Here is a 27,034-nt window from a genome sequence, read left to right on the forward strand (position 1 = left end):
CAATTAGAAAATGATATTTTACTTCTGATTACTATTTTAGGACCACATTAATGGAGCCTAAGCTTTTCTCCTGTGGAAATCTGTGTTTAAACAAAATTTCCAACAGAAGTAGAAAAATACATAACACAGGCAGAATTATCTGATTAAAGGAAGAGAGGGTATTGCAAAAATTTCCAAATTAGCATTTCTTCCTGTCATTTCTCCCTGTCTTCCTGCCCTGCAGAGCACAGATTGAAAACAATTGGCTAGAAAGTCATATAAGACCAAAAGTACATTAAGCACCTTTTACTGGAGCTGGAATGGAAAGGCATGTGGAGGCAGCATTTTTTTTTACTTGGTGCATTTTTACTCTTCCAGGATCTGGAAAAGTTTACCTTATGCAACTTCTTCTTTGTTGAGATGCCAGTGGGGCAGCTGATCACTAGTATTCGTGGAGGGCCTACCCTGTACCAGCTACTGTGCTTTTTTCTAGAGAGAAAGATCTGCAAAGGGAAGAGGAATTTACTCTGTGGCTGCTCGGAAGCATGGGGGGAATTGTGCCTGTTGAGCAGGGCAGGCAGGTGCCAGTGGGTGCTTTGAGTGCCTCCTGGCGTATGCATATCATGATGCTGTCTTGCGGTAGGCTCCAGGCTGTACTATCACCTGGCCAGCTGAGGCCTGGGCAAGGGCTCCTTTTTCACCACTTGTGTCATCTAATAGGTTGTGCTTAGAGTTGAGGGTCATCCTCTGTGAAGACCAGTTGTGTGTGGATTTCATACTTCAGCTTTCTTCCAAGTTCTTAGGACACCTCTGTTTTGCTCCCAATTGTTGCCCTCCTCTATGAATGTTCTTTCAAATATATCTGGGGAATTAATGTGTTATGAAAAACTGAAGGTGGTCACTGCACAAAATACGTATTTGAAGCAATGGCGTTGGTGAACTGAGCGTATACCTAATGTACCCTCTAGGATTTAGCCACTTCTCAAATAGCACACCTAGAAGGAGGTGCGTCAATAACCAATACCTGTGTGTTGTACGTTGCTTAAAGCAGAAGCTTCCAAACCTTTCCTAGAGAAATAGTGTAACCACTCGTGACTCTCCGGGTGTGCTGTTGCCTAGATATGGAGGCTGTGAGCTGCATGATTTTCTGGTGTTTCGGATTCCCTCAAGGTGCTGTTGAGTACTGCTGGTTTTGAGGACTGATCTTAATAAAATTTATTTTAGGAACCTCTGAAAAAGACTCGCTGCATAAAAATATTATATGCTATTTCATTGAATCTATAAAACCATTGATTCTAAGATGTACTACTGTTTTCTGTACCACTAAAATAAAAAGATGGCCAGTGAGGTTAAAATGTAAAAGTCTGTGGATGAGTATTTGGTAGTTTGTCTATGACTGCAAAAACTAGAGTTGGAACCCTCAAAGATCAGAAAAGTTGTAGATTATGTTGACAGTTCTAGTTCACTAATTTCAAGTTTTTTTTTTTTTTTAAAAAAAACCTTTAATGGTTTCTGTTATATCCAAATTGGCCAATCAATACACTAACTTTATCCTTTTTGTTTCCATTAAATGTATCTGATAGCACCTCTTTGATATGTTGAAAGCCTATAATGAGAGCATATATTTCTAAACCTTAGGGTGAAAGCACATCAGAGTAAGTACGGTCTTCAGGTTTCCTTACCAGGACACTAAAGGTTTCACTGTCTCTTCTTTCCTTCTCCCTCCCTTTCTTCCTTACTTACCATCTTTCCTTCCTCCGTTCCTCTTTTTCTTTGCAGAAATGGAGTTTTTCAATGAGTAATCTTTGGAGTTTAGGAATCCTTTGGAATTCTGTAGAAGGGAATAGATAATTCACCTCCTTTGATAATTACATAATTTGAATTTCCCACATTTACTTTCAGAAAGGGGCCAGGGGTCAAGTGTTCTGCAGGCTCTGCTGCCCCGAGATGCCATGCCAGAGGCGGACGGCACTGGGAGAGCTCTTTCTCCTGCTGTTCTGGGGTCCTGGATGGGTAAGTAGCAGAAGTAGACTGTCTCTTTTGGGGGCCTCTAGGCATGGGGTTATTAGAGAAAGTTATGATGCTGTATATACCAAGTTGCTATTTTGAGCTTGCTAAGAATAGGATTGTGTGGGAAGACAGTACAGCATGGAGCGTTTCATGAGTCATGGGCCTGTCACCACTATCCTTATGAGATGAACTTTATGAAACGAAACTTCAAGAAGTGACAAGTAAATTGAATTTTCCTTTTATTAAAATATTCTTCAAAAATATTCACTTTTGAGTTGATAAAGACCCTTGAAAAAGGAGAAAGAAGATTAAAGCGTGTTTTCCTGAAAGCTTAAGAGCTCTGTTCATTTCTCAGCTTTCAATATCTGGGAGCCCATTTGCCATGGCAAGATTCTGTACTGTGACCCTCAGCACCAAGATCCACAGAAGCTTTAAAAAATTATTATTTGTAATTGATGCTCAAAAGTCCATAGATTTGTACTATAGTAACATTTATGGAACACCAATTATATGCTAAGTATCGTGGGGAGCCTGAAAGCTTGAGACGATCACAGAGACATTTTACACTGCAGGAAGCTAGGCCCACGTAGTCTGCATATTGCAGAACTGTGTGATTCAGATATAAGTTGCCTGATTTCAAGTTCTGGGCTTTTAACACTGTATCATAGCTAGCTCAGCTAACAATGTATGTATTTGTATACAAATTTCAGTGTGTTTTAAAAAAGAAAAAGCAAAAAGGATTTTTAATTCAGGTCATTAATTTCAGCTTAAAACCCTAGCTCTGGGAATAGGCTGTTTTACAGTCATCTGATATGAGAAACGGAGCAAATATTCAGTTGGTTAGTCCATCCATTAAATATTTGAGGACCTGCTCTGTAGCAGATACTGTTCTTGGTACTGGGACACAAGTGGTGAGCCCCTCACATGTTCTCACGAAGCTGATGGTTAGTCGGGGAGGCAGATTTAAAATACAGTGAGTTGGGATACCTGTTGTCGAGAAAACAAATGGATCCCCAAATCCAGAATAATGGGGTGGCGTGGTGAGGAAAGACTTATTTGAGGAGGTGCATTTGAGATGAGAACTGAACATTGAGATTCGAGAGCTATGAGAGGAGCTTGCCAGTGAGGGGAGACCACAGGTGTGGTGGGGGCTCCAGATGCTACAGGAGCAGTGTGGGAGTGGGGGAGCCCATCAGGCTTGGCTACCAGACTCTGGAGAAGAGGGTGGATATCATGTAATTTCCCAGATTATCTTGTTTACTTATTTACCTCTCTTCTCTAGAAGTAGGGAAGATGCAGAGACAAGTGGCAGATATATTTGGAGGCATAGCTGACATGGTTCGTTTATGAATTAGATGTAGGTGTGAGGGGGAAACAGACAAGTAGGAATCCGAAGCTGTTGGCTGAAGCAGTAGCACAGATTGAGGTGCTGTTAGCTGAGATGGAAGAGAGGTGGGGTCGGGGCAGAAGAGAGGGCCGTGATGGTGACTTTGGACTGGTTACAGCTGAGATGTCTGGGATGCGTTCAAAGGAGGATGCCAGATGGATTATGGATGTGTCAGTCTGGCTCAGGATGAGGCCTGGTGGGGTCAGCAGTCATGGAGCTGGGTGAGGTACTTAGGGAAAGGGTGGGGAAGGGAAGGCAAAGGTGACTCAGGAGCAAGCTTGGAAGACCCGGGGCAGTGAGAACCAACCAAGCAGGCCAGGGAAGAGCCCTGAGGTCCAAGAAATTGAGGAGAGGCTGTGTGTGAAGCAGAGGAGGAGACAGCCTGAAACACAAGAGCAGTCAGTGACCTGCGGCCTGGGGAGGCAGGGGGAGGAGGCAGCAGGGCATGGTGGCCCCTCAGAGCTGTTGCAGGTGAATGCAAGGGAAGGGGCTGGCCACTCGTTTTCATATTTGTGTGTGTTCTATTCCACACTGAAATGTAAAAAGCAAAAAAGGGGGCATGGAGGTGGAGGCAACAGGTGTAGACAACTGTTTTGTTTTCTTTTGTTCTTTCCCAGAGCTTGGCAGCGTGAGGGAGCCTAGAAATTAGGTGGTGGCTCCAGAGAGATCAGGGTGGGGAGAAGCAAAGGAAGAGTGTGGTTTCAGGATGAGAGATTCGGGGTGATTCAGAGGCTCATATCAACAGTGTGGAAGAGGGAGGCAGGAACCAGAGACTGAGGTCCTTGTGCAGAAACCGTGAGGACCTAGAGCACAGGTGCTTGGATGCAGGGAAGTGAGCGTTCTCCATCGGAATGGGGAAGACAGTGAGGAAAACAGGAATATTGGGATAGATCCACAATATGAAACAGGGACAAGGACGTGTTCACATTTGAATTTCCACAGTACTGAAAATGAACATGCACAAATTAACATTCTCAGGGAAGCTCGTTGGTTCAAAGCAGTTTCTTTGTTCTACATTTTGAATGGTCCTGCCTCTCACCTCCCCTTTCCCTTATCTCCCTATCATCCTCTCTCCTTACCCCATACAAAGTGAAATAACTAGAATCCAACAGAAAGTAATCCAATATGGGTATAAACATTGATTGTACCAGGTTAGAAGAAATTGTTTGAACAATAATTAAGAAGGTATTCTATCTCCACTGTCTTAACTATAAAGTAGAGATTTTCTCCTTTTGCTAGGACACAGAGAAACCCCCTTTTCCTTAGGTTAGTCCAGTGGGGAGGAAGGTGAAAACCTGCTGAATGCCTGTCTTGAGTGGGATTTTATTCCAGTTAAATAATTCTGGTAGTTGCTGGATACTTTTCTGAAATGTCGTTAAGCCCAACTCTGTTTTTTTTTTTTTTAATTGTACTGATTTAAAAAATAATAGATAGGAAGTTTTGGGAAGTAGTTAAATCAAAATATGAAAATTATATGCAATGAATAATCCAAATGGTCACAAAAATGTTTTCTTGCAACTTTGCTGTCTCTAGCATTAGAGACTTTTTCTCATTGAAAGTATCTAATTTATTGACTCTGAATGGGAGGGATTTGATTTGGGGGACTGATCTAAGTAATGCTTAAGCAAAGCTTTTTGTTTAAACTCTCAGAACGTCTCTGGTTAACTGTAGCTGGGGCTTTGAGCAGTGGGGACATTTACATGGTGATACATATCCAACAGGCATGGCGTTAACTGTCTTTTTTCTGAGAATCTGCTTTATTCCTTCTCAGTATTATCAGGATTTTGGGACTGATAACCTGTAACCTGATTTTCTTGAAAAAGAAACAAATTTAAAATCATAACAATCACAAGTAGACAGTATGGGCAAGCCCTTTTAAATTGGACAAAAGATTTCTCCCCTTACTCCTTTATCCCTAGAACTGCCCGCCACCAACCCTTGATACAATCTGTGGTAGCTCTCTTGCTCTTGTCACCTGCCCTTTTGCTGAAGATTCATAGAGGCACACTCCTGATTTCTTGACACTAGTGATACTTTCTAGTCACTTTCAGATTATTACTGTGTTTTATAGAATTTTGAGGTCATAGAAATAGGTGGAGTAGCGAGACTACATCTCAATATCATATTTAGGCGTACAAATAAAACAGACACTTCAGAAAAAATTTATGGCCCTTGGTGTCTCCTTGAAGCCCCAGAGGAAGCAGTCAAAAGCCCAAGGGTGCTCAGAAGGCAACGCCTGGGATCGGTGTGGGCGAGGTCGGAATAAGCTGGTATTTCCCATTATACTTACTTTTCTGGGGAAAGGGATTCTGTGTTTTTCATATTAATACCTACAAATATGTTCTCTGATTCTCTTTATCTCACTAAAGAAACATACGTAGTTTAGTCCAGGTTTGGTGGTAACATGGTGAAACCGCACAAAAAATACAAAAAATTAGCCAGGCGTGGCAGCATGTGCCTGTAGTCCCAGCTGCTGGGGAGGCTGAGGTGGGAGAATGGCTGGAGCCCAGGAATTCAGGACTGCAGTGAGCCCTGATCATGCCACTGCGTTCTAGCCTGAGTAACAGAGCAAGACTCTATCTCTACAAAAATAATAATAAAAAAATAATAGTTTCATGGGGGACACTGAAATTCTGCCTGTTGATTCACAGTGTGTGAACATGATTAAAATGCGAGGAAGTTAGCTCTTCCAACCCTTGACTCTATTTATAGTTTATGTCATGAGAATTAGAATAACCAGAAAATTTCAATAAAGAAAATAATTGAAGATGAGGGTACAGTTTGCCTTTTGTACAGGAGGAGTCTGTCTATGGCCTTCTATTTACAGATGAGCAGCCAGTTGTTTTCTGGGTAATCTGTAGATTAAGCCCTGGTCCACTCTGGTGATTTGTTTTTCCTTTTTCTGTTTTTGCAGAATGCCTTCAGAAATCTTGCTGAAGATATTTTCCTACTTGGATGCTGTGAGCCTGCTGTGTGCTGGATGTGTGAGCAGGCGCTTTTACCATCTAGCCAATGACAAGTAAGCAGAAATCCAAGTCTCTGTTATGTTTTGATGACAGTTTGATGGAAGTCAGGAAGATTAGTAACTTTTTAACCATTTTTAAGAATTTAAGAGAATTCAGGAGTATTTTTGCACACGTGGAAATGTCGAATGCTTTAACTATGAAATTTTCAAATATTTGCATTTATATGCTTAAAATGAATATACTTTGCATGGAAAAAAATCAAACTTGTTATTGCTGTAGCTGTTAGAGAATGCAGCTTCAGGTCTGTTGTCAGGAGGTCTTGGCTGTATTCCCCACAGAATCAGACCTAATCACAGAGTCTCAGGCAGCACTGCAGGGACTTGCTGGCTTTGATCCTGGCGCTTCGTTTGCAGAGCAGAATGAGTGCTCTCTGCTGATGGCCAAGCAGATTCTAAAGAAAGAGAAGGAAGAGGCTAAGTTAGGTGTACTTAGCTTCTCCTCCCAAACATGCCAATCAAGTTAACTTACTCTGTGGGGAGAGCAAAGTGGACAGAGAGCGGCCAAGACTGTCCTCTCCTGGAGGCTGTACCCTTGGAAGCAGGGAGCCAAAAGTGAGGGGTTCACCTGTGGTCATCTGGGCTTGCAGGGGGCAGATCTAGGAAGGAAGGGGAGAAGCCTCTGCTTCTGTTTGTCACTGTAATCTTAGCCTGCATCTCAGAATTATATCTTGGAGGGAGAGGTGGTGAAATCTGGCTTTTTAGGCCCCTCTCTCATTCAGCATCAAAAGATCAGACAAATATTGTTCCTACATAGAACCTACATGTCAGCTGGGGAAATCAGCAAGATGAGAGGGAATGCAGGTTTTAACTGGTGGTTTTGTTTACTAGGTAAGGAGATGGAGAATGGCAGAAGGAGGGCTGTCATATTAGTTAACCCTGGAACATGGTGGGCAAGAATGTCATTTGGTGCAGTGGTTCTCAAATGCCATCCAGAGAAGACTACATATGAACCACCTGGGAAAGTTTAAAAAATTTCCATCCCTAGTCTGCATTTCGAGATTATAATTTCGTGCTTTGAAATCTGTATTTAAAAAATTCTCTGGTTGGGTGCGGTGGCTCACGCCTATAATCCCAACACTTTGGGAGGCCAAGGCGAGTGGATCATGAGGTCAGGAGATAGAGACCATCCTGGCTAACATGGTGAAACCCCATCTCTACTAAAAATACAAAAAATTAGCTGGGCATGGTGGTGGGCGCCTGTAGTCCCAGCTACTCGGGACTTGGGAGGCTGAGGCAAGAGAATGGTGTGAACCCGGGAGGCGGAGCTTGCAGTGAGCCGAGATCGCGCCGCTGCATTCCAGCCTGAGCAACAGAGCGAGACTCCGTCTCAAAATAAATAAATAAATTAAAAAAAAATTCTCCAGGTCATACTAATGAATAGTCAAGTTCTGAAATGACTAATCTAGTCCATCTTTGATGTTAGGTGTATGCCACTTAAGTGAGGAACTCAGAGTAAGCCCTCAGATCTCATTAAATCTGTCCTCAACCACTGTCATACTCTGAAGAGGACATACACTGTTCCCTAGTTGGAAAGGTTATTTTTCTTTTAATTTAAAGAGATGTTTCCTGTATGGAAGAATGTATGTCTGTCTATGTCAATACATGCGCGCACACACACACACACACACGTACATATCAAAGAATGAACTAATAATGTTCTTCACAGTAGTTACACAATGAATTAGAGCATTTTCTACATTTCCCTTACTTAATGATTGTTGTAGTTTACGTAGTTGAGATTTATTTGTTTTACCAAGCCTCATGTGGAAATTTGATCCCCAGTGTTGGAACTGGGGCCTAATGGGAGCCGTTTGGGTCATGGGAGCAGATCCCTCCTGAATGGCTTGGTGCCTTCATTGTAGTTCTTGCTCTAGAGCTGGTTGTTTAAAAGAGCCTGGCAGACCTCCCTTCCTTCTCTCTTGCTCACTCACTCTATTTTTCTCTCTCTCTGCCACGTGATCTCTGCACAGTTGGCTTGCCTTGGTTTTCTGCCATGTGTAGAGGCTTCCTGAGGCTTCACCAGAGGCAGATGCTGGTGTCGTGCTCCTTGTACAGCCTGCAGAACTATGAGCCAAATAAACCTCTTTGCTTTACAGATTACCCAGCCTCAAGTATTCCTTTGTAGCAACACAAAGAGACTAAGACAATGATCTAATAAGAGATGAAGGTGGTCACTAAAAGAAAGCACAGCAAGGCATTTTTCAAGGAAGGAGTCAACCAAATGTCTAAAACTGTAGCATTCTGGGGGGTTCCCACTTTATTTAACGGTAGAATTCAGACTCTTCAGATAAGCTAATAAATTGTATGTTTCTTTACTGTCTCCGCTCTTCACTTCACCTGCATGGTGAAGAAACCAGGCCTGGAATCAGATTTGGAGCACAGCTGTAGTGATGTTTTTTGCATACTTTTAGTATTACTCGTGTGCCCTCCTCACTTTCTTGGAAGTTGCCGTTTGGAAATATGAGCTTCTGATGAAATTGCACTCACATTTCTTTTCTTTTTCAAAGGACATATTTAATTGTGCTAAGTTGAGTTGCACTTTTTAGGTCCTGCAAAAGGACCTAAACAGGCATAGTCTGACTCTTAAAGTCAACGTCTGATCATGAAGTCAGACTACAGAAAAGGATGTGTGATAATTGAACGAGTAATCAATACGTGTTTTTGAAAAGTTTACAGTGTATTCTAAGCGTTGCTTCTGAAGAGAGGGCAAGCACACATAGTGTAGCAAGTTACGCTCTGATGACTTGTGGGCAGACATGCTTGAAGGGCAGGGGGCTCCCCAGTGCCCCATCCCGGGGGGGCTACTCTCTTCTGCATGAGTGCCAGTCTCTGCATGGGAATAACAAGGATGTGTGGATGAGGTGGCATCTGGTTTATCACAAGGGGGTTTTATTTGCCATGTACTCTGGCAAACACTATTTATCTGAACATTAAATTGGCCCCATTTTCTAAACAACTTGGTTGAGTTTCCCTGAGCCTGTTGGTAGTTATATTGGATAAATATGCTCTTGTCCTTGAATCTGACTAGGCCTTCTAACAGGATGGAGCATTTGGGGATCAAGAAGTAAATATGTTTGGGTTTTTGAGACTGTGAAAGGCATCTGAACCTTAACATTTGTGTATTATAAAAAATCAAGGGGAACCATCTGCAATATAAAATGTTTTTACTTAGGTTCATTTACAGTAAGTAATATATGATCGTGTGTGAACATAGTTCATCATAGGAATGTTAGGTGTGGTTATTGTTACTAGCTTCATATGGAGTTTATGCTGTGATTCCCATCTCTGCAACAGTGTTTGTTTTTGCAGTTGGTAAGTGCTAACACATGTAAAAATAGTATCAGAGGTTGTTTAGATAGTGCTGATGTGAGGAATTCAAGGCTCCATAAAGGTCCTGCTAAAGGAATACTTACATAGAGTGAAATGCTGAGTAAAATAAATGTGAAGAAAACACAAGCAAGCTTTTATGCAAAGGAAGTTTTAAAAGTGTCTATTCAAAGGATTTTGGTGAAACAGTTTCAGCTTTACTTAAATGTACTCAACTCATCATCACATTGCATCTATCCGCTTACATAGGAAAGTCTAGAAATTTCTGAATTGAAAACACTGACACTTTAATATAAAAGCTGGGCATGAAGTGATTTTTCGGATTTTTCAGAGTGAGAAATGACTTGAGAAACCCACACTAGGAAGAGAATTCAACCAGGGTCTGACTATGTGTGAGCTTGCATTTGTTGGTAAAATGCATTATTAACATGCATTTTTTAATTTGCATTTTAAACATGACTTATTCATGGAATTGGATTATTTGAGAATATTATGCATCTCTAATTTGATATATTATGACTAAGGTAGGTGACAGTGTCTCTTAGTTAACATATTTCCTCTTTTCCCTCCAGTTTTATTTGGATCAGAATCTACTCAACCGCTTTTTCACCTACAAGATCAAATTGGAAAGTTAATTCAGTAGAGAAGATAGCTGTGTCTGTGAGCTTTCTGTCAGTTCAGGATAAAGAAGCTGGTTATTGGAAGAAAGAATATATCACAAAACAAATAGCATCTGTAAAAGCCGCACTAGCTGACATTCTCAAACCTGTCAACCCTTACACAGGCCTTCCAGTTAAGACCAAAGAGGCCCTCAGGTACGCAGTGTGTTCCAAAGGAGAATGATGGCATCAGCTCAAAGTATCATGTACATAGGACATATGTGCAATTTAGATTGTGTGGGACCATCTCTAGTATTTTTGTGTGTTTTGGGCATCTATAAAATATGTAGCATTTTCCTATTCCACATAGCCTTCTGCATCGCCAGTTCAACCAATTGCAGATCATAAGTATTGGTAGGAGTGGGGGGAACCTGAAACAATAATATCAGTGTAAAATACAAATAAAACCAGTACATTATACATAGTAACAGTTTGCACAGCATTTACATTGTATTAGGTATTATCAGTAATCTCCACATGATTTAAAGAATACGGGAGGAGGAGCTTAGGTTATATGCAGATACTATGCCATTTATATAAAGGATTTGAACGTCCACAGATTTTGGTATCACGGGGGTCCTAGAACCAATTTCCTGTGGAGACAGAGGGATAACTAGTAAATAGGCTAAAGTTTTAATGAAAAGCAGAAGTAACCAACTTATCTGCTGTAGTACAGTGAGAATGTTCAAGGTCTCTTTTCCGGGCAGAATCTTTGTCTTATTTATATATTGCCAGTACCTGGAAGATCATGGATGTTCAGTGGGTGTTAGGTGAGGAGAGAAAGTCTGAAGAGAGTACTATTGTTGAAATGAAAATTGAACTGGGCATGTTCTGAGAATTTTGACTTTGGATTTTGAGGAACTAGATGCTTTAGAGAAGATATGTGAAATTGCCTTTAGCATTTTTTTTTCCAATGAGGCAAACATTGTTAGTTTTTTTTCTTTCTCCAGAATGTTTGGTTTAGGTTGGGCAATTATACTGAAAGAAAAAAGTGGAAAAGAATATATCATGGAGCATGTTGATCTTTCCGTAAATGACACATCAGTTACTGTTATATGGTATGGCAAAAACTGGCCGTGCCTAGCGTCATTGTCAACCTTAGATTTATGTGGTGTGACACCAGTTTTTATGGACTGGTATAAAACTCCCACCAAACATAGGTAAGTACCAATCAGCAGAACTGTTGAGTGAGAGCATCTTATGTGTAAATATTACTTGGCATTACTTTTGTAATTAAAAAATAAGAGCAGTGTTTTATAATTTTATCACATATTAAATGTACATTCTGCATTACTGTAGAAGAGGAAAATAATGCATTTTATCACATTTCTGATTAGGTCTAAATTTAAGTTCCTCATATCTTGGTTGTCTTTAATGGTAGAGAATGATATTCTAGTCAACAACATTTCCTGGATGATTGATGGCTAACCTTTGAGGTTTTTCATTTTAACCATCTTAACAGAAAGATATGTGGTATCTTCCTTCTTTAGTAAATGGAATACTAATCATAGTCTAAATATGAGGAAACCAAGTCATAATGATCAGTTATTTTGTCTGCCTTCTGTTGAACTTACTAGATATGTGATCTTGTGCAAGTAACTTACTCTTTTTATGTCTCCATTCTCTCCTCTCTGAAATAAGATGATCATTATACTGGCATAGTATTTAGCATATATGACTGCAGTGAATAAGACTGATCAAAAGATATCACTGTAGAATGTGTAGATCAGCTAAGTGTGCAGCACATGGGTAATGCTTAGTGAGCCCTTTACTATTCTGTTGTCAGGTGGCTTTGCACTGAGTCCATATTCACTATGAGGCTGGCATCTGCCTTTGAGCAGCTCTCTCAGGCTCTCTTTTTCATCATTGATTGCTTCCTCCTGAAAGCTGGATTATGGCATGCATAGCATACTCATATCTGGAGCAAGCTAGCATAGCTTTATATAAGATATATTGCAAATATCAAGGTAATACCTGCCTTCTTCCACACTGGTTTCCTGCCCTCCCAATTCCTTCACTGTCTCACTATTCTTTGACTTTTCAGGAATATTTACCATGTCGTTTTCTTACCATCCTTGCATGCTGCAGTTGCACCCACTGGTTTCTCTCCTGTCTGTCCTTGCTATGGAGGATGCTGTGATATCTGACATTAGTGCCTGCCATCTCCATGGAGGGACAGCGTTCTTTCATGGTTTCCCTGGATACAGGCACTTTTCTTTTCTTTTTTCTTTTTTTTTTTTTTTGCAGCTCTGTAACTGGGGACCCTGTTTTTGGCTCCTCTCCATGGCGCCTGCTCTTTGAGCACTGTTTTAGTGATTACTGAGCTCTCTTTCCATGCTCTGAATGTAAGACTTTTCAGACCTCTTGGTGCTGGCAAACCCAGGTTTTATTGTACTCTAAAAATATTCTTGATATTATGACAACAAATGAATTATTCTTCCTGAATATATTATGGAGAATACTTTGGAAACAGTTACCTTTTTAAAAAATTGTACTTTTATTTGGATAAATCTTTGAAATTTCTTGTGGTATCATGAAGGAAGTCAGCTTTTTCTAATGTGGTAATTAGACTTTATGCATTTCAAAATTACGTTTGGAGAATAAGTCCACAAACTGTACTAGTTTTGCTAAACAGTATGTTACTTGGCATATCATGAGATGTTATTTACAGATATTAGGACAAAATGGCTAACACTAATTCAAATGATCCTGAAGAATTAAGTTAAATGGATAATGTTGAGTTATAAAGCTCAGTTAAAGACAGTATTTCCCTAAAATGGTCATCAAGGTCAAAAGTAATAGATACTGTAGACTGCCAAATGCTAGAGTTCATTGGGAAAATTCATTTGATGTAATTTATTTCCATGGGACTTCAATGGACTTCAGCCAGCCTTTGATAAACTGCGATAAACACAACTAAAAGTGTTTTTTAGGAATTTGTTTTGATCGACACTTTCATTGCAAGTTTGTAACTGAAGCTTTCATCATGCAGGAATATAAATCCTTGTACGCGTCTGTGTGACAGCCCAGAAGAGACTCTGTGGTTTTCATTTGGGTCTTTCTTGTTTCCTCTATGAGAAGTTTTTCAACAACAGTGAAAGCCTTATTGATGTAATTTGGATTCCCCTGTAATTTATACCTTTCTAGTCAGATTCTCAATTTTCTTCCTTGCCAGCATTTTCTGCTCTGCAGCTTGTGCTATCCCACCCTAAATTTGTGAGAACTGCTGGGGAAACTTCAGCCTTAGTTTCTGTGTCTGTGGCTGTGAGGCCAAGCACATGAGGACTCAGCACATTCTCAGAGTCTATTTAATAAGTACCTCTACAGCCAGATTTTCAGAGAAGAAGGTTTCTCACATCCCCACCCAGCTGCCTCTGTCCACACTAATGATACTAGCAGGGACTGCAATTTATTGAGCACCTGCCCCACACCCTGTGCTCTCGTCCCCACTGAGCAGGCTGGTGATTTCATACACGAAGAACCAGCCTGTGATAGTCACAAAGTCACTGTAGGTTGAAGCTAAGGTTTTACCTCAGGTTTCTCTGATTCCATGGTGAGGTTCCTGACCCTGCATTTATCCTCCTCCAAGTGTATTCTGCATTTTTGCTGGGTTTATTTCTAATTTCTACATCACACACGCTCACCGACCATCTCTCCTTACCCAGCTGTGGTTCTCTGCACAAGAAGTTATTTTGAAAAGTTGAACATGGGACTAAGGTCATGTGGTAGCTGGAGATCTGGTTTTGATGCCTCACAGTCCCTTCCACTTTGAAACAGGACTGCAGCTGGTGTCCTTTTTAACTCGCTTATTTAATGTACCTTTGAATACCTATTGCCTGCTGACTGTGCTTGAGGTGCTGGGCACCACCTGTTGAATGAGATGTGACCCCAGCTCCTTAGGGATTTCAGTTTAATGCTGTATTAGTGTCTCCTTTATGAAAACACTGGTGATTTAGTTTCAGTTTATTTCTGATGTGTCAACTTTCACCTTCTCTGAGTTATCCTTGATAATAACTGTAAAAGACCCATCTGCTTTCCAACCACCTCCTGAGACCACCCATTCTTATGTCACTTGAAATAGTGTATCTTTGCTTCTGTGGCGTTTCACTCACTTGACTAGGAATGCACAGTGAGTGTCTGCTTTAGATTGTATTGTGCTGGGTTTTGAGGGAATAGAACAGGAGACAGTTCTACCACTTCACCACTTTCCTGATACTTCAGCTTCCTCCTGGCTGGGTCATTGAGTTGACAGTAAGAGCAAGATGGAGGGGAAGAAAAACCGATTTGGGTTGGAAATCTGAATGTATCCATTTTGCCTTTTATTCATTTGTGTCCCCACCCTGCCAACGTGCCCCTTAGTTTGAGCACATCATTAACATGCTCTTCAAACACATTTGTGATACGCTAAAGAGAACTGGCAACACTATAGACAGGAAAGCTCACTTCTCTCTCTCCTTTCCTTGGCATAACGTTCAAAGACTCCGATGGCATTCTTTAATTGCAAAGTACAATCTGAGTCATTTGACCGTATCTACCATGATTGGCTGTGACAGACTCATTCGGATCTTCTGCCTGCACCCTGGCCTCCTGGTGGGAGTGTGGAAGGTAAGACTTGAGTGCCTGTATGTACTGTGTCATTTCCCCATCACAATACCACGTTTACTTACCATTGTGTGTGACATCAAATGTAAAATGCTTTAAGTCTTTTCACTAACTGCAATCCGTTTTACATCTCACCAACCTCATTTTTCCAAACTAACCTGGCCCTCTGCTCCACCGAGGCTGTTCTGCTATTCTGGTATCATAGACAACTGTGCTATCTGTTGTTCTGCTGTTCAGCTGTCATAGACAACAACCTCTTCCTGCCTTCATGTTTTCCTTCGTGTTACTCCTTTAATGTCATGTGGCTTTCCCATTTCCAATCAGTCCATGTTCCTTCTCTTCCTTTCATGCTCTTTCTTTGACAACGTCTCCCCTTACTATGTGTTCAGCACGCTCGTCTCCCAAGCACGTTTCTGATCCTGTAGGTGCGGCTTTGAGTGAAATCTGCTCTTCAGGGTCAGGTGTCTAAGATGTTATCCTTTCTCTCTGCATAAGATTTCTTGTTTCCCCACGTCTGGCTGATATTTTAAGATAGTAGTTCACAAATCTGATTCTGCATTGGCATTATGCATTGGTTTACAATGACTAGATGGAATTAAGACCCCAGCTTCAGACAACGCAATCCTCTAGTCCCTTTTCCTTTCCTCAGCCGACTGTGGCCGTCCGTTTTTCTTTCCATTCTCCCCTTTCTGTGTGAAGGTGGCTTGTGGGTGAGACTGCAGCTTGCCTGCTCTGCATTCTGTGACTCGCATGCATTCAGCTGTGTCGGGTGCAGAGTTGTGAGCACTCTGGTGGCTTCGATTGTCCTCTGCCTGGCTACTGGAGAGTGGCACCTTCGGATTTACCATTTGGGGTCACCTACGCCCATCAGTGTCAGCTGTGAATCTGGGGAGAAATAGAGTTCAGTCCCCAAATAGTCGCATTTTCTGCTATTCAACCTGATGGACAAGTGAAGAAGTTGAATCTAATCATTCGCACCACGTTGGCCAAATCAGGCAGTTACTTGCAAGAGGAACGTTGTGTCAGTGAAGTTCAGTATTTGTGAAATTAATATGGTATCTGTGAAGGTCTTTGAAAAGAGTTTGAAACAGCCTGGAACTAACTGCGTAGTTTCACAACTGTCATATATATCTTTTGATATTTCGCAAGCTCTGGGCTGTGAGTTCTTTTGGTCCTGTGTGCTCTGCATATTTGGGTGAATTGTGGTCCTGCTGTCAATATGAAATGTAAGTCTTATTAGATAGTAATAACATATTAGCAGTAATAATGCATTAGCACTGTGGTGATCTTATGGTTGGAAGAAACTGCATCTATCTGCAAGATGAATGTGCTGTGATCTTCACAATGACCTTGTGAAAAATTTAAACATTTTGGTTGAAATATATATTCTTCTTAATTAACTTTTCAGAAGGAGGAAGAATTGGCTTTTGTTATGGCAAATCTTCATTTTCATCACCTTGTGGAGAGAAGCACATTAGGCTCGGCCACTATGTATGTATTTATATGTGGGTGTGTTGAATTTTTGTACAGTAAATATAAAGTATTAGAAGTTGATGCCATCTTAATATCCTGAGAATAGCTGCAGAGATATTCTGTTTTTAATCAGTAAACACAAACCAACAGGAATAATTATTTGGCTGTTGCTAAAATAATTGGATTATTCACAAGTACATATTTGCTGTATTTATTCTGGGTTAAGGAATTTATACCTAGTAGGATGTTATTTATATGGGTAGGACAGCTTCATTACTTTAAGATGCCACTACTGTCCTTCAAGTTCTTGCTCTTAGTGAATTTTCACATCTCGTGAGGCACGTAGATGCATGGCCCTTGGGCTGACCCTGGCCTGCGGATGATTCTGTCTGGTGTGGACAGTGTGTGTCTTTCAGTGAACTGTGTCTTTAGGTGGGGCACAGGCTTCCCATTTCACTACAGCTCTCACCCTTTTCCTGTGGACTTACACTCTTCCTTACTCACTGTTGTTTTTTTTTATTACCTGAGAAGCTCCTGAATATTTTTGAATTTGTCACCTTATGTAGTCATGTTTTTCTTGTTGAATAAAACTTTGTGTTGGCTTTGGGTCTGCCTGGATGTCTGTCTGTCCTGCAGATCGGTGTTCAGTGCCTTTTCCTGCTGAGCGCTTCTGTCCACTGGACACTGAGAACAACATGGGGGCAGAGTGGCCTTTGTAGAGTGGCCATCCTGGGATCAGCTGCAGAAACACGTGCACCCGTGCTGGGCTGTGGCTGCCTACAGAACTCACATCATTTCCTGTTGTTACAGAAGTTGGTAAAAGGAACATTGAGCAGTCTTTTAAGTTCCTGGTATTGAAGATTATAGGGAATCCTATGGTGTTTCATTTGTAGGAGGTAGTGCTTTCATATGGATGGTAATTTTTTAAAAAGTGTTTTCAAACCAAGAATTTTGTCCCTGGCACTGACAAATTTGCATGTTTCTTTTGTTTTGCTTTTCAGTCCCTATGAACTACCTCCACATAGCCCGTTTTTGGATGATAGCCCCGAGTATGGACTGCACGGCTACCAACTCCATGTTGATCTGCACAGTGGTGGAGTTTTCTACCTGTGTGGTACATTTCGCAATCTCTTCACCAAGAAAGGTGACATTAATTGAGTTTTTATTTTATTATGAAATTAAAGGTTGAGATGAGGGAACCAATTTTTATGTCTGAGTTAAGAATTGCCCTCACTGGTCACTTTATAATTTTTTGGCACCAGTGTCCTCCTAGACCCGTGTGTCATCCCAGGGCTTGTGAAAGTCCTCACCGGACCAAGTCTCTTCAGCGCTGGCTCTGTCTCCTTCACCACCGTCACTCTCAATGCCACCTCCTGCGGGTAGCCCCTACTCATCTTCTCTACCGTGTCATTATTTTTCCATGCAGTCTGCTTTCCCCAGACTTCCTCCCTTCTTTCTCAAAGGAATGTGGTAAATTTGCCAGCAGGGCCTGTGCCACTCCAGGATGAGAGTAAAGAGAAACCAGCCTTTCTCCTCTACATACTGCATTGGTGTTTGCCAAGCCTGCCAAAGCCAGGACGGAGGCTGGGCAGACAGAGAAAAGGAGGGGGCTTAGGCCAAGCAGGAAAAAAGTCAGAATGCCCCATTCTGACTTGTCTGATTATTTCCTTTTGGTTTCATTCATCTATAGCCAAGTTTGGTTAAACTTGGTTAGATTCAAGTTTAACATTTCTGGTAAAAATATTTTAAAAGGGAAGTTATGTACTTCATTTTGCATTATATTGAGAGGTATGTAATGTCAGGTTGTCCCATTATTACTAATGCCAGGTTTTATCGTCTGGTTAAGATGGTGACCACTAGATGTCTTCATTATTAAAAGTATTCTTTTCCAGATACCCTGCTCCTCCGAAGTCTTTCATCTAGTGGACTTGACACCCATTAATGATCTTTGCCTAAATCAAATATTTTGTTTAAAAATGTTGATTTTCTAATTATGTCACTATTTCTGTATTTATCCACTGAGCTTTTGTAAATAACTTTCTCTTATCACCTGGGTGAACTTCTAAAAAGGCAGAGCAAATGCTTAATTCTTTCCTTTTAACTGCCAATTTTCAGATGAAGAAATTGATGTTACAGAGCAAAAGGGGCTTGCTGCCCGATGTGCTAGAACCCAATGCTGTGACACCAGGTTTTTGAGAAAAGAAAAGCTTTTTATGGCTGGTCCACTAACAAGGAGACAGGAGTCCAGCTGAAACCTATCTCCTCATGCTGGCTTTAACGCAGGAATTTTTTTAGAAAAGGTTTAGGGCGTGGATTCTGGGATTAGTAGGTGATTCGTGGAAGGAAAGGGGAGGTCCAGAAGGTCCTCAGGCATGGTGCAGTTATCTCTTCATGCCCTCTTGGGTCACTTGCAAATTCAGGAGGAGTTAATGTGAAACGTGGTGGGAATTCGGGCTGTGATGTCAGAAAGCTCCATCTGTGAAAACTCCAGTTGGCCATATTGGTTCCGACGGATTTCAGCTAGTTTTGTCTTACAAGTGGAGGGAGTTTTAGTATTTCAGTAAGTCGCTTTTTTTTCTTATCTGCTATCTTGCAAACTCAAGCATTTCTGTCAGTCATTAGTTTCTTTAACTCTGTGGAACATGGTTTCATTGATGCAGTAGTCATCTACTGTGGTAGAAAAAATTTGAGCTCTTCTTCTTTCCTCCTCGGCCCCACCCTTGTTTAGTGTCACTTTGGACTCTGGGATATTTACTTATTCAATAATTTATAGTCAGTTATAGACATTTCTTTTTGAAGTTAAAATTGTCCCCAGCTTTTTGGGTGGGGTCTGCTTCAGGCTGCTCCTGTGTCCTATAGATAACCCATTTGCCTTTGAGTCTTCCTTGCTTTTTGGCTCAGGAAGATTTCTAGGGTTTCTTGTGTTTGTTGGCATTTTTATCAGAATTGTTCAATTCCATATATTAACCTGAGGTGTATTAACATCTTTGTTGTTGAATTGTTCCATCCAAGAATGTGGAACGTCTTTCAGTTTGTTTAAAAATACTTTTATGTCTTTTAGGAGTGTTTCAGAATTTTCTTCATACTAGTTTTGTACATTTCTTGTTAAGATATTTATGAAGTATTTAATTCTTGTTACTTCTCTTTTGTTTTATCTTCCAGTTGTTTTGTAATTTCTTTGTAAGGTTTTGGTCTCATAGAATGAGTTAGGAAGTATTCTTTCCTCTTGGATTTTTTGGAGGATTTTTGCATAGAATTGGTAGTATTTCTTCCTTGTTTGGTAGAATTCATCTATGAAGTCATCAAAGCCTGGACCTTTCTTTATGAAAAGATGTTTAACTACAGTTTCCTTTTCTTTCAAAGAGATAGAGCTATTTAGGTTATTCATTTCTTCTTGAGTGAGCTTTGGTATTTTTTTGTCTTTTAAGGAATTTGTCCATTTTATCTAAGTTGCTGAATTTATTGGCATAAAGTTCTTCATAATAGTCCCTTATTATCTTTTTCATGTCTATAGAATCTGTAGTGACATGACGTGATTCCTGATATTGGTAATTCGTGTATTCTTTCTTTTTTTCCTGATCAGTGTGATTGGAAGTTTATCAATTTTATTAATCTTCTCAGAGACCTAACTTTTGGTTTTATTGACTTTTTTCCTGTATTCTGTTTTGTATTTCATTGAATTGCATGTTGATTTTTATTCTTTCTACTTTTTTTCTGCTTATGTTTTAATTTGCTCTGTTTTTCATTTCTTGAGGGAGAAGTGGAAATTATTGATTTGGGAACTTTCGTATTATATTAAGATGTTTGATGCTATGAACTTCCACCAAAGTACTGCTTTAGTGGCATCCCACAAATTCTGATATGTTTTATTTCATTTTTATTCACTTTAAAATACTTTCTAATTTCCCTTTTATTTCTTCTTTGATCTATGGGTTAGATAGAAGTGTGTAATCTAGTTTCCAAATATTTGGGGATTTTCTGGAGATCTTTCTGTTACTGAGTTCTAATTTAATTCGATTGTGGTCAGGAAGTATGCTTTGTATTGCTTGAATTTTTTAAAGTGACTGAAATCTGTTGTATGTTCCAGAATATGATCTCTTTTGGTCTATGTTCTGTGTGTACTTGAGAAGAATGTGTTCTGCTATTGTCAAGTAGCGTGTTCTACCATATTAATCAGGTCAGATCGGTTGAGAGAGTTGATTTTTTTTTTTTTTTTTTGCCTATCAATTACTGAGAGAGGGGTGTTGAAATCTCCAACTCTAATAGTGAATTGTTTGCTGTTTTATCAGTTTTTGCCATGTGTATTTTGAAGCTCTGTTATATTCATGAACATTGGAGACTATGATATCCCTTTGACTAAGTACACACTGTGTACACTGTTGAGGGTGTCGCCAGTGTGCCCCAATGCATGCCAAGGGTACAAACGCTGTGCCTTATATGCCAGTATTAGCTGAGAACTGAGTCTCTGCTCTCCATGTCTGCAACCCTCATAGACTGTTGAATTGGGCATCTAGCCTGACCTGTGCCACCACTGTGAGCAGCTGTCCTGGGAAATGGGGGAACAAGATGCAATTTCCACAGCGATGAGGTGAGATGGCTGGCTGGTCCCAGCCACAGCTGCTCCTCAGAGCTCTCCTTCCCCTTTAAACCTTGTGAACCATTATGGAGCCCTGTGTGTCCCCACTTTGCCTCCCCCGCCTCAGCCCACACTGCTGCTGTTCCCTCTCTGGCCTTATCCCTTTCTGTCCCCACCACTCTAGCTCTGCTGCAGCTTTAATGAGTTCCTCTCTGTTCCTTGACTGTGTCAGGCCTGCTGTGGCCTCAGATTCTTGGTGTGCCCCTCTCGCCTGCAGTGTTACTGCCCTGGATCTCAGCATGGGTCCCCGGGGTCGTGTTTCTCTGAGCCTGATTCACTGACTGCTTCTCAGTGAGGCTTTACCCACTTTGCTACACCTAGAAGCCCTCAGTTTCCCCATTTCTCACCTGCCCGGTTCAATTTTTCTCCATAGCACTATCTAACACACAGAGTTTACTTATTTAGGTAGTTTGTATGTTTAAGAGAAGTAACTTGAACAAGGCAGTATTTTGGTTTATTTTGTTCAGGACTGTCATGGCACATAGTAGGCATGCACATAAATATCACAGAGAATGGGTGGCTCCCAAAGGCCACGCAGTTGAGGGGCTCTTAGATAGACTCTTCTGGGCCTATTACCTTAAAGCTCTTTCTGTTTCTTTGGCTAAAGGATTCTCCGCTGCCTTGGCCAGGATCTTTTTGGTCAAAGCTCTTGCAGTTCTCTGTTGCCTCTAGAGGCAAAGATGCAGCTTCAGGATGCTGCAGAGCAGAGCTGCAAGCTGGCCCTCCTTGTAGGACCAAAGCAAGGTCAGCGAGGGCCTGAGCCTCTCCACCAGGAGAGAGAAGCCCTGCCTCATCCTGCCTCTCAGGGTCTGGGGAGGCCCCAGGAGGCTGCTGTGTGGTTCCAGATCTTCCACTGCCGGTCTTCCTCCACTGCCTTAATTCCTTTTCTTTTACAACCCAGAGGAAGGGCATCAGAATTCCCCTTCTAAAGTACATGACTGTGTACTTCTCTCTGTAAAGAAAAAGCCTCACAAATTCAAGGTCTGGCAGAATACTTTCTACCTTTGTACCTATGGTAGGTTACTTGGCTAGACAAATAAAAATGAAATTTGTGTTTAGGTACTTAGTGTCTGTATCATCCTCTCATTACAAGGCAAACATCAGGAACTTGTGCTGTTTCTCATCTGAGATGGTTTATAAGACATAGCTTTTGCAGTATACCAACTATTCTATAAAAATTGCTTCCAAGATACTAGTTATATTACTTTCAATTTTTAAAATGTTTATTTTGAAATAATTTTACATTGTACAAATACAGAGAACTCCTGTACAGTCTTTATACAGAATTTACCAAATTACAACATTATTTGCCATTAAAAATCATTTTTTCTTTCTCTTTCTCTCTCTCTCTCCCTTTCTCTGGGTGTGTGTATAATGTTAATAGACCCCTTGATGTTTATATGACTTGTGTGTATATACATATATATACACATACACACATATATACACATACATATGTATGTATATATAAACACACACATATATACACATACACATACATACACGCACACAGGTCATAAAATCATCAAGGGGAATATTAGCATTATTAACATTACGAATCTCAAAGTGCTATTACAAGCATGAGCCACCACACCCTGACCTACCTTTATGTGGTGTGGTGTGGTGTGGTGGCTCATGTTTGTAATCCTAGCAATTTGAGAGGCTGAGGCAGGCAGATCACTTGAGCCCAGAAGTTCCAGACCAGCCTGGGCATCATGGTGAAACCCTGTCTCTACAAAAAAATTCAAAAATTAGCTGGGCATGATTACATGCACCTGAAGTCTCAGCTACTTGAGGGGTTGAGGGTGGGAGGATCTAGAGTTCCAGGGTGCAGTGAGACATGATTGTGCCCCTACACTCCAGCCTGGGCAACAGAGCAAGACCCTGTCTCAAAAAAAAGAAATATATATGTAGAAGTTGTATGTTAGAATCCATATACATGTAGAATTATCCCATCACTCTATTATTGAGGAGTTAGGCTGGTTAGGTGCTAGGTCTGTCTCAGGGGAATATCTAGAACTGCAGAGAAGAGGACCCACCATTCATTATTGCATACAAATACAGCACAACATTGATTAATTTTTATATTGCATTCCTCATACCTAAAATATGCCCGTAATAATGATGAATATGATAGTAATAGGGAACATTTATGAGCACTCATTATAGGTTTCTGCTAAATGTTTCGTGTAAAGTATTTCACTTCCTCTTCATAGCAAGCCTGAGCCGTGGGTACTCTTACCTCCCCATGTTATTGAGGAGGAGTCAGAAGCTGGTAGTGAGTCAGGTCTCTGTTCTGTAAAGCTAGCAGGTGGCACAGTCTGCGCTCAGGTCTGTGCGACTCCAGAGCTGGGTACGTCCTGCTTCCTGCAATATACTTCCTGTATATTTTTGCCTTTTAAATGATGTACTTTTAGAGTATATCTTCTTGTGTGTGTGTGACTGTCAGTGTATTTCCAAAGTTTTGGCATTGTAAGTGTGGTCAGGGTAGGCTGCTGACTTGCTGGAGTAATATTTAAGCCAATTTTGTGTTAACGTGAATAAACCCCTTGATGGTTATATGATTGTTATAATGCATAAGAGGTTAAGTTAAATGAAGGAGAATGGGAAACTGAGATAGGAATAATTAGCCTTTTATGATTTCCCCCCAATAAAAAGATGACAAAGTAGAATTTCCAAGGTGGGCTCAAATATATTTCCAGTTCCCATGGTTGCACTACTAGAAGTCAGCAGAGGGCGCTGTTGTCATCAGAGTGTCTTCATAACATTTTAAAAAGTATTATACAAATAGAATGTCCTCTGTAGTTTTTGAGAAACTCTCTTGTGGTACCATGTGGTATATTTAGTAAATTTCAGCTATGTCATTGCATTTGGGGATAAAGCACTTTGCCCCCATTAAAAAAAAAATACTTTCTTCCTATCAAGGATAAAATGTTCTATCATCACGTCTCTGGAATGTGGGTGGCTCTCTGCTCTGTTCATCCTCCGTGAGACCTGAGAAGCCTGGCTGGACGCTAACCAGGCAGGCTGTAGGGAGCTGCGGGAAGTAAAGGGATGCGGCTGGGTGGTTTGGGGTTCATTCATTAACAAACAGTTACTGAATGCAGGAGATGGGCCACACAGAGGGAAGCCCCGCCTTCATGTGATCCCTGCCTGATAGGGTTAGGGACAGAGAGAGGCTGGAATCCAGGCACAGACATGAGCAGGGAGGGGTGGCATAAAGGATTCCTGGAAGGTTCTGAGGAAGGGCACACCAGGAGGAGGTGGGGTGGAGATGAAGTGACCAGTTGCAGTGTCCAGACAGGTTACTGGGGAGGGGTCCAGGCCTGGGTAGTAGGGTCGTGTGGTAGTGGAAAGGATAAAACTTCAACTATGACATAATTTATTAATAGAGCCAGAATTTGGTCATTCTGTATGGACATTTCCAGGATTCTATTTTTGAATAAGGGATTTTATGACTGCTCCAATTTAGTCCACCAAGTCATTGCAATCCTATTAAAAATCCCAATGGAAATTTATTAGCAAACTTGCAAAGTAGAGTCTAAAATCACTTTGGAAATGCACATATGCATATTAAATGGCTGAGAAATTTTGTTTTAAATTTTTAATTATGAGAAAGTATAATCTTTTCTATGTATACAGGCTACAGAAAAATAATACAATAAAAAACCATGTAGCCACCACAGTTTAGAAATAGGCCAGCACCACAGACTTTGAAGCCACCTGCGTGTCCCCAACCTCCTCTCATCTGCTTCTTTTCCTGCCAGAGGGAACCACCATTCTGACTGTTAATTGTTCCCTTGCTTTTCCTTTTTTTGTTTTGGTAATTAAACATCTTTGTATTGTGAAAAGACACACAGATATGCGTAAGACATTATTGTAAAGAAAACACCTGTGTGATCACCATCCAGGTCTTAAGTTTTGAAAATGAATTGAGAGGGGGCTGGCTTAGCAGATGTTAACCACTCTGAAACTACAGTAACCAAGAAAGTGCAGTATCACTAAAGAAATAGATTCCCGGGGGAGTGGAGCAAAATGTCTTTCACATCTTTTGCAGTTCCAGATTTTTCTGTCAAATTATTTTTGTATACATAAATCCTTTATTCACATTTTAATAAATATTAGACTCATAAAAAAAGCAATGAGTATCTATTTTGATTATACATTATGCATTATGATATATCTACATACCAGTGTTTATCTTCATCCTTTAAAAGATACATATGTATTTCTTTAGAAAGTATAGAATGCACTGTGTAGAATAATTTGCCTTATATGGCTAAAAGGATCTCTAGAGTTGTATATGTAGAGAATGCAAATAATCAAAGGATTTGTGTTTGTTTTCAGACAGAACAATCCCAATGAAGCATTCAGAGTGAGTTCTGGCAGTTTAATGTCGTCTACCTCTTGGTCACGATATTTTCTCTGAACAAAATATCCCTTTGTTCTATTTTCTTAACTCTGTCCCATGAACTTTGGTACAAGGTCCTTTGAGTTTTTTTCAATATCTGTTACTAAAAACAAACCAGAAGAAGCCCGTTAACTCTTGGTGCCTGGGATTAGGTTCTCAAGTCACAGAGTGGGAAGAGTATTTCCAAACTGACTCAGTGGTAAATGCTCAGAAATAAGCGTCACCTCATTGGCTGACCAGCAACATCTCCCAGCTCAGCCAGCGCTGCAGTCATCCATTTTGAGGCAACAGCTTATGTCTCTTAGCTTTGAGTTCTGACATGTCTCCAGTGGGCTCAGCTCCCAGGTCAGTGGACACTAAGTCTTGCTCTAGTTTTCTTCCTCTGTTGTCCTTTCAGATCTGAGGATGTTCTATTTTGGCGTGGTTAGGAGGACCCTAGGTCCTCTAATTCCATAAAATATTGCTCATGCTTCTAGGCATTATTTTCCCTCAGTAAGAAGCTGTGTCTAGGGAAAGGCTTTTTGACCTGTCTGCACTACCCGATAGTGAATAAAAAGGATTTGTGTCCTTTCTTTTTTCCTTATAGGTTTATGTGACTGCTTCTCCTTGGAACTTTGTCATACTCCTCCCCCAAGGAACTGGGAAGTGTCCTTTCTTTGTATTTTTATGTGTTCTGCGACTTTGTCAAGTCATGGCTATATTGAAAATTTTAAAAAGGATCCATCTAATTTCTTCTCAAAGAAAAATGTATAATCCCCGGACTTGCACATATTGTTACCTGCTTCTTTGTGTATTGCCACTAAAATTAAGCTAAAAGGAAGTTTAGATGAAGAAATATTTTGCTATCTGAATTGGATTTATGAGGGGAAAGAAGGAATGTGCGTAAATAGTGAAGGAAATACTGAAAGAGTAATTTGTAAATGAAAAGTTAAGGTGAGCTTTTAACAGTGCCTGTGGGTTTTTCTGTATAACTTTTGTTTTCTGTTCTTTTGGGAATGTAAATAGGTGACATTGGCTCCCTAATTTCAGTGCTTCACTAGGAGGACTCCCAGGACTCAGGATATGGTTGCATTATCGGCTAAGATTTATGACAGTGAAAAGATACAGAACAAAGTCAGCAAAGATAGAAAGGGCATGGGGTAAAGTCTGCAGGAAACCAGTGCAAGCTCAGAATCCTTCCCCATGGGGTCGACACAAAGTGCTCTTAATTCCTCCAAGAATGAGTTGTGACCAGACGTGTGAAATGTCTATCATTAGACAGCTCTAATGAGAGCTCATTAGAGACTCAGCACCCAGGGTTTTTACTGGGGGCTTGTCGCATTGGCAGTCTCTGCCTGGCACTGGCAGAATTCCAGACTCTCAGAAGCAAAGAGGATGTTCAGCATTAACCACGTTATACAAATTGTTTAGGTACGGGAACCACCCCTACTGGTTAGGGAATGGTGGGTGAGAACACTTCTGAAATCCAAATGCTTAGACCACATCCAAGGGCCAGGCTTGCAAGCAGATCTTCCTAAGAATTGAC

The 27,034-nt window shown here is 40.8% G+C and overlaps 1 protein-coding gene across 2 annotated transcripts in view; it reads left to right on the plus strand.

Annotated features, from left to right (window-relative positions):
• FBXO15 (F-box protein 15) overlaps window positions 1–27,034 on the plus strand; it is a 74,912-nt gene that overhangs the window by 4,209 nt on the left and 43,669 nt on the right. Inside the window, exons 2-8 of one of the 2 annotated variants that reach the window (XM_015122197.3) lie at window positions 1,882–1,992; window positions 6,291–6,395; window positions 10,301–10,543; window positions 11,338–11,547; window positions 14,866–14,992; window positions 16,398–16,480; window positions 17,464–17,606. In XM_015122197.3, the coding sequence (XP_014977683.2) occupies window positions 1,882–1,992; window positions 6,291–6,395; window positions 10,301–10,543; window positions 11,338–11,547; window positions 14,866–14,992; window positions 16,398–16,480; window positions 17,464–17,606 (1,022 nt within the window). The remainder of the gene's footprint in view (window positions 1–1,881; window positions 1,993–6,290; window positions 6,396–10,300; window positions 10,544–11,337; window positions 11,548–14,865; window positions 14,993–16,397; window positions 16,481–17,463; window positions 17,607–27,034) is intronic. The other variant, XM_015122198.3, reaches the window with a different exon arrangement.

The sequence above is a fragment of the Macaca mulatta genome, chromosome 18 (genome assembly GCF_049350105.2).
Source record: "Macaca mulatta isolate MMU2019108-1 chromosome 18, T2T-MMU8v2.0, whole genome shotgun sequence".
Classification (NCBI taxonomy): domain Eukaryota; kingdom Metazoa; phylum Chordata; class Mammalia; order Primates; family Cercopithecidae; genus Macaca; species Macaca mulatta.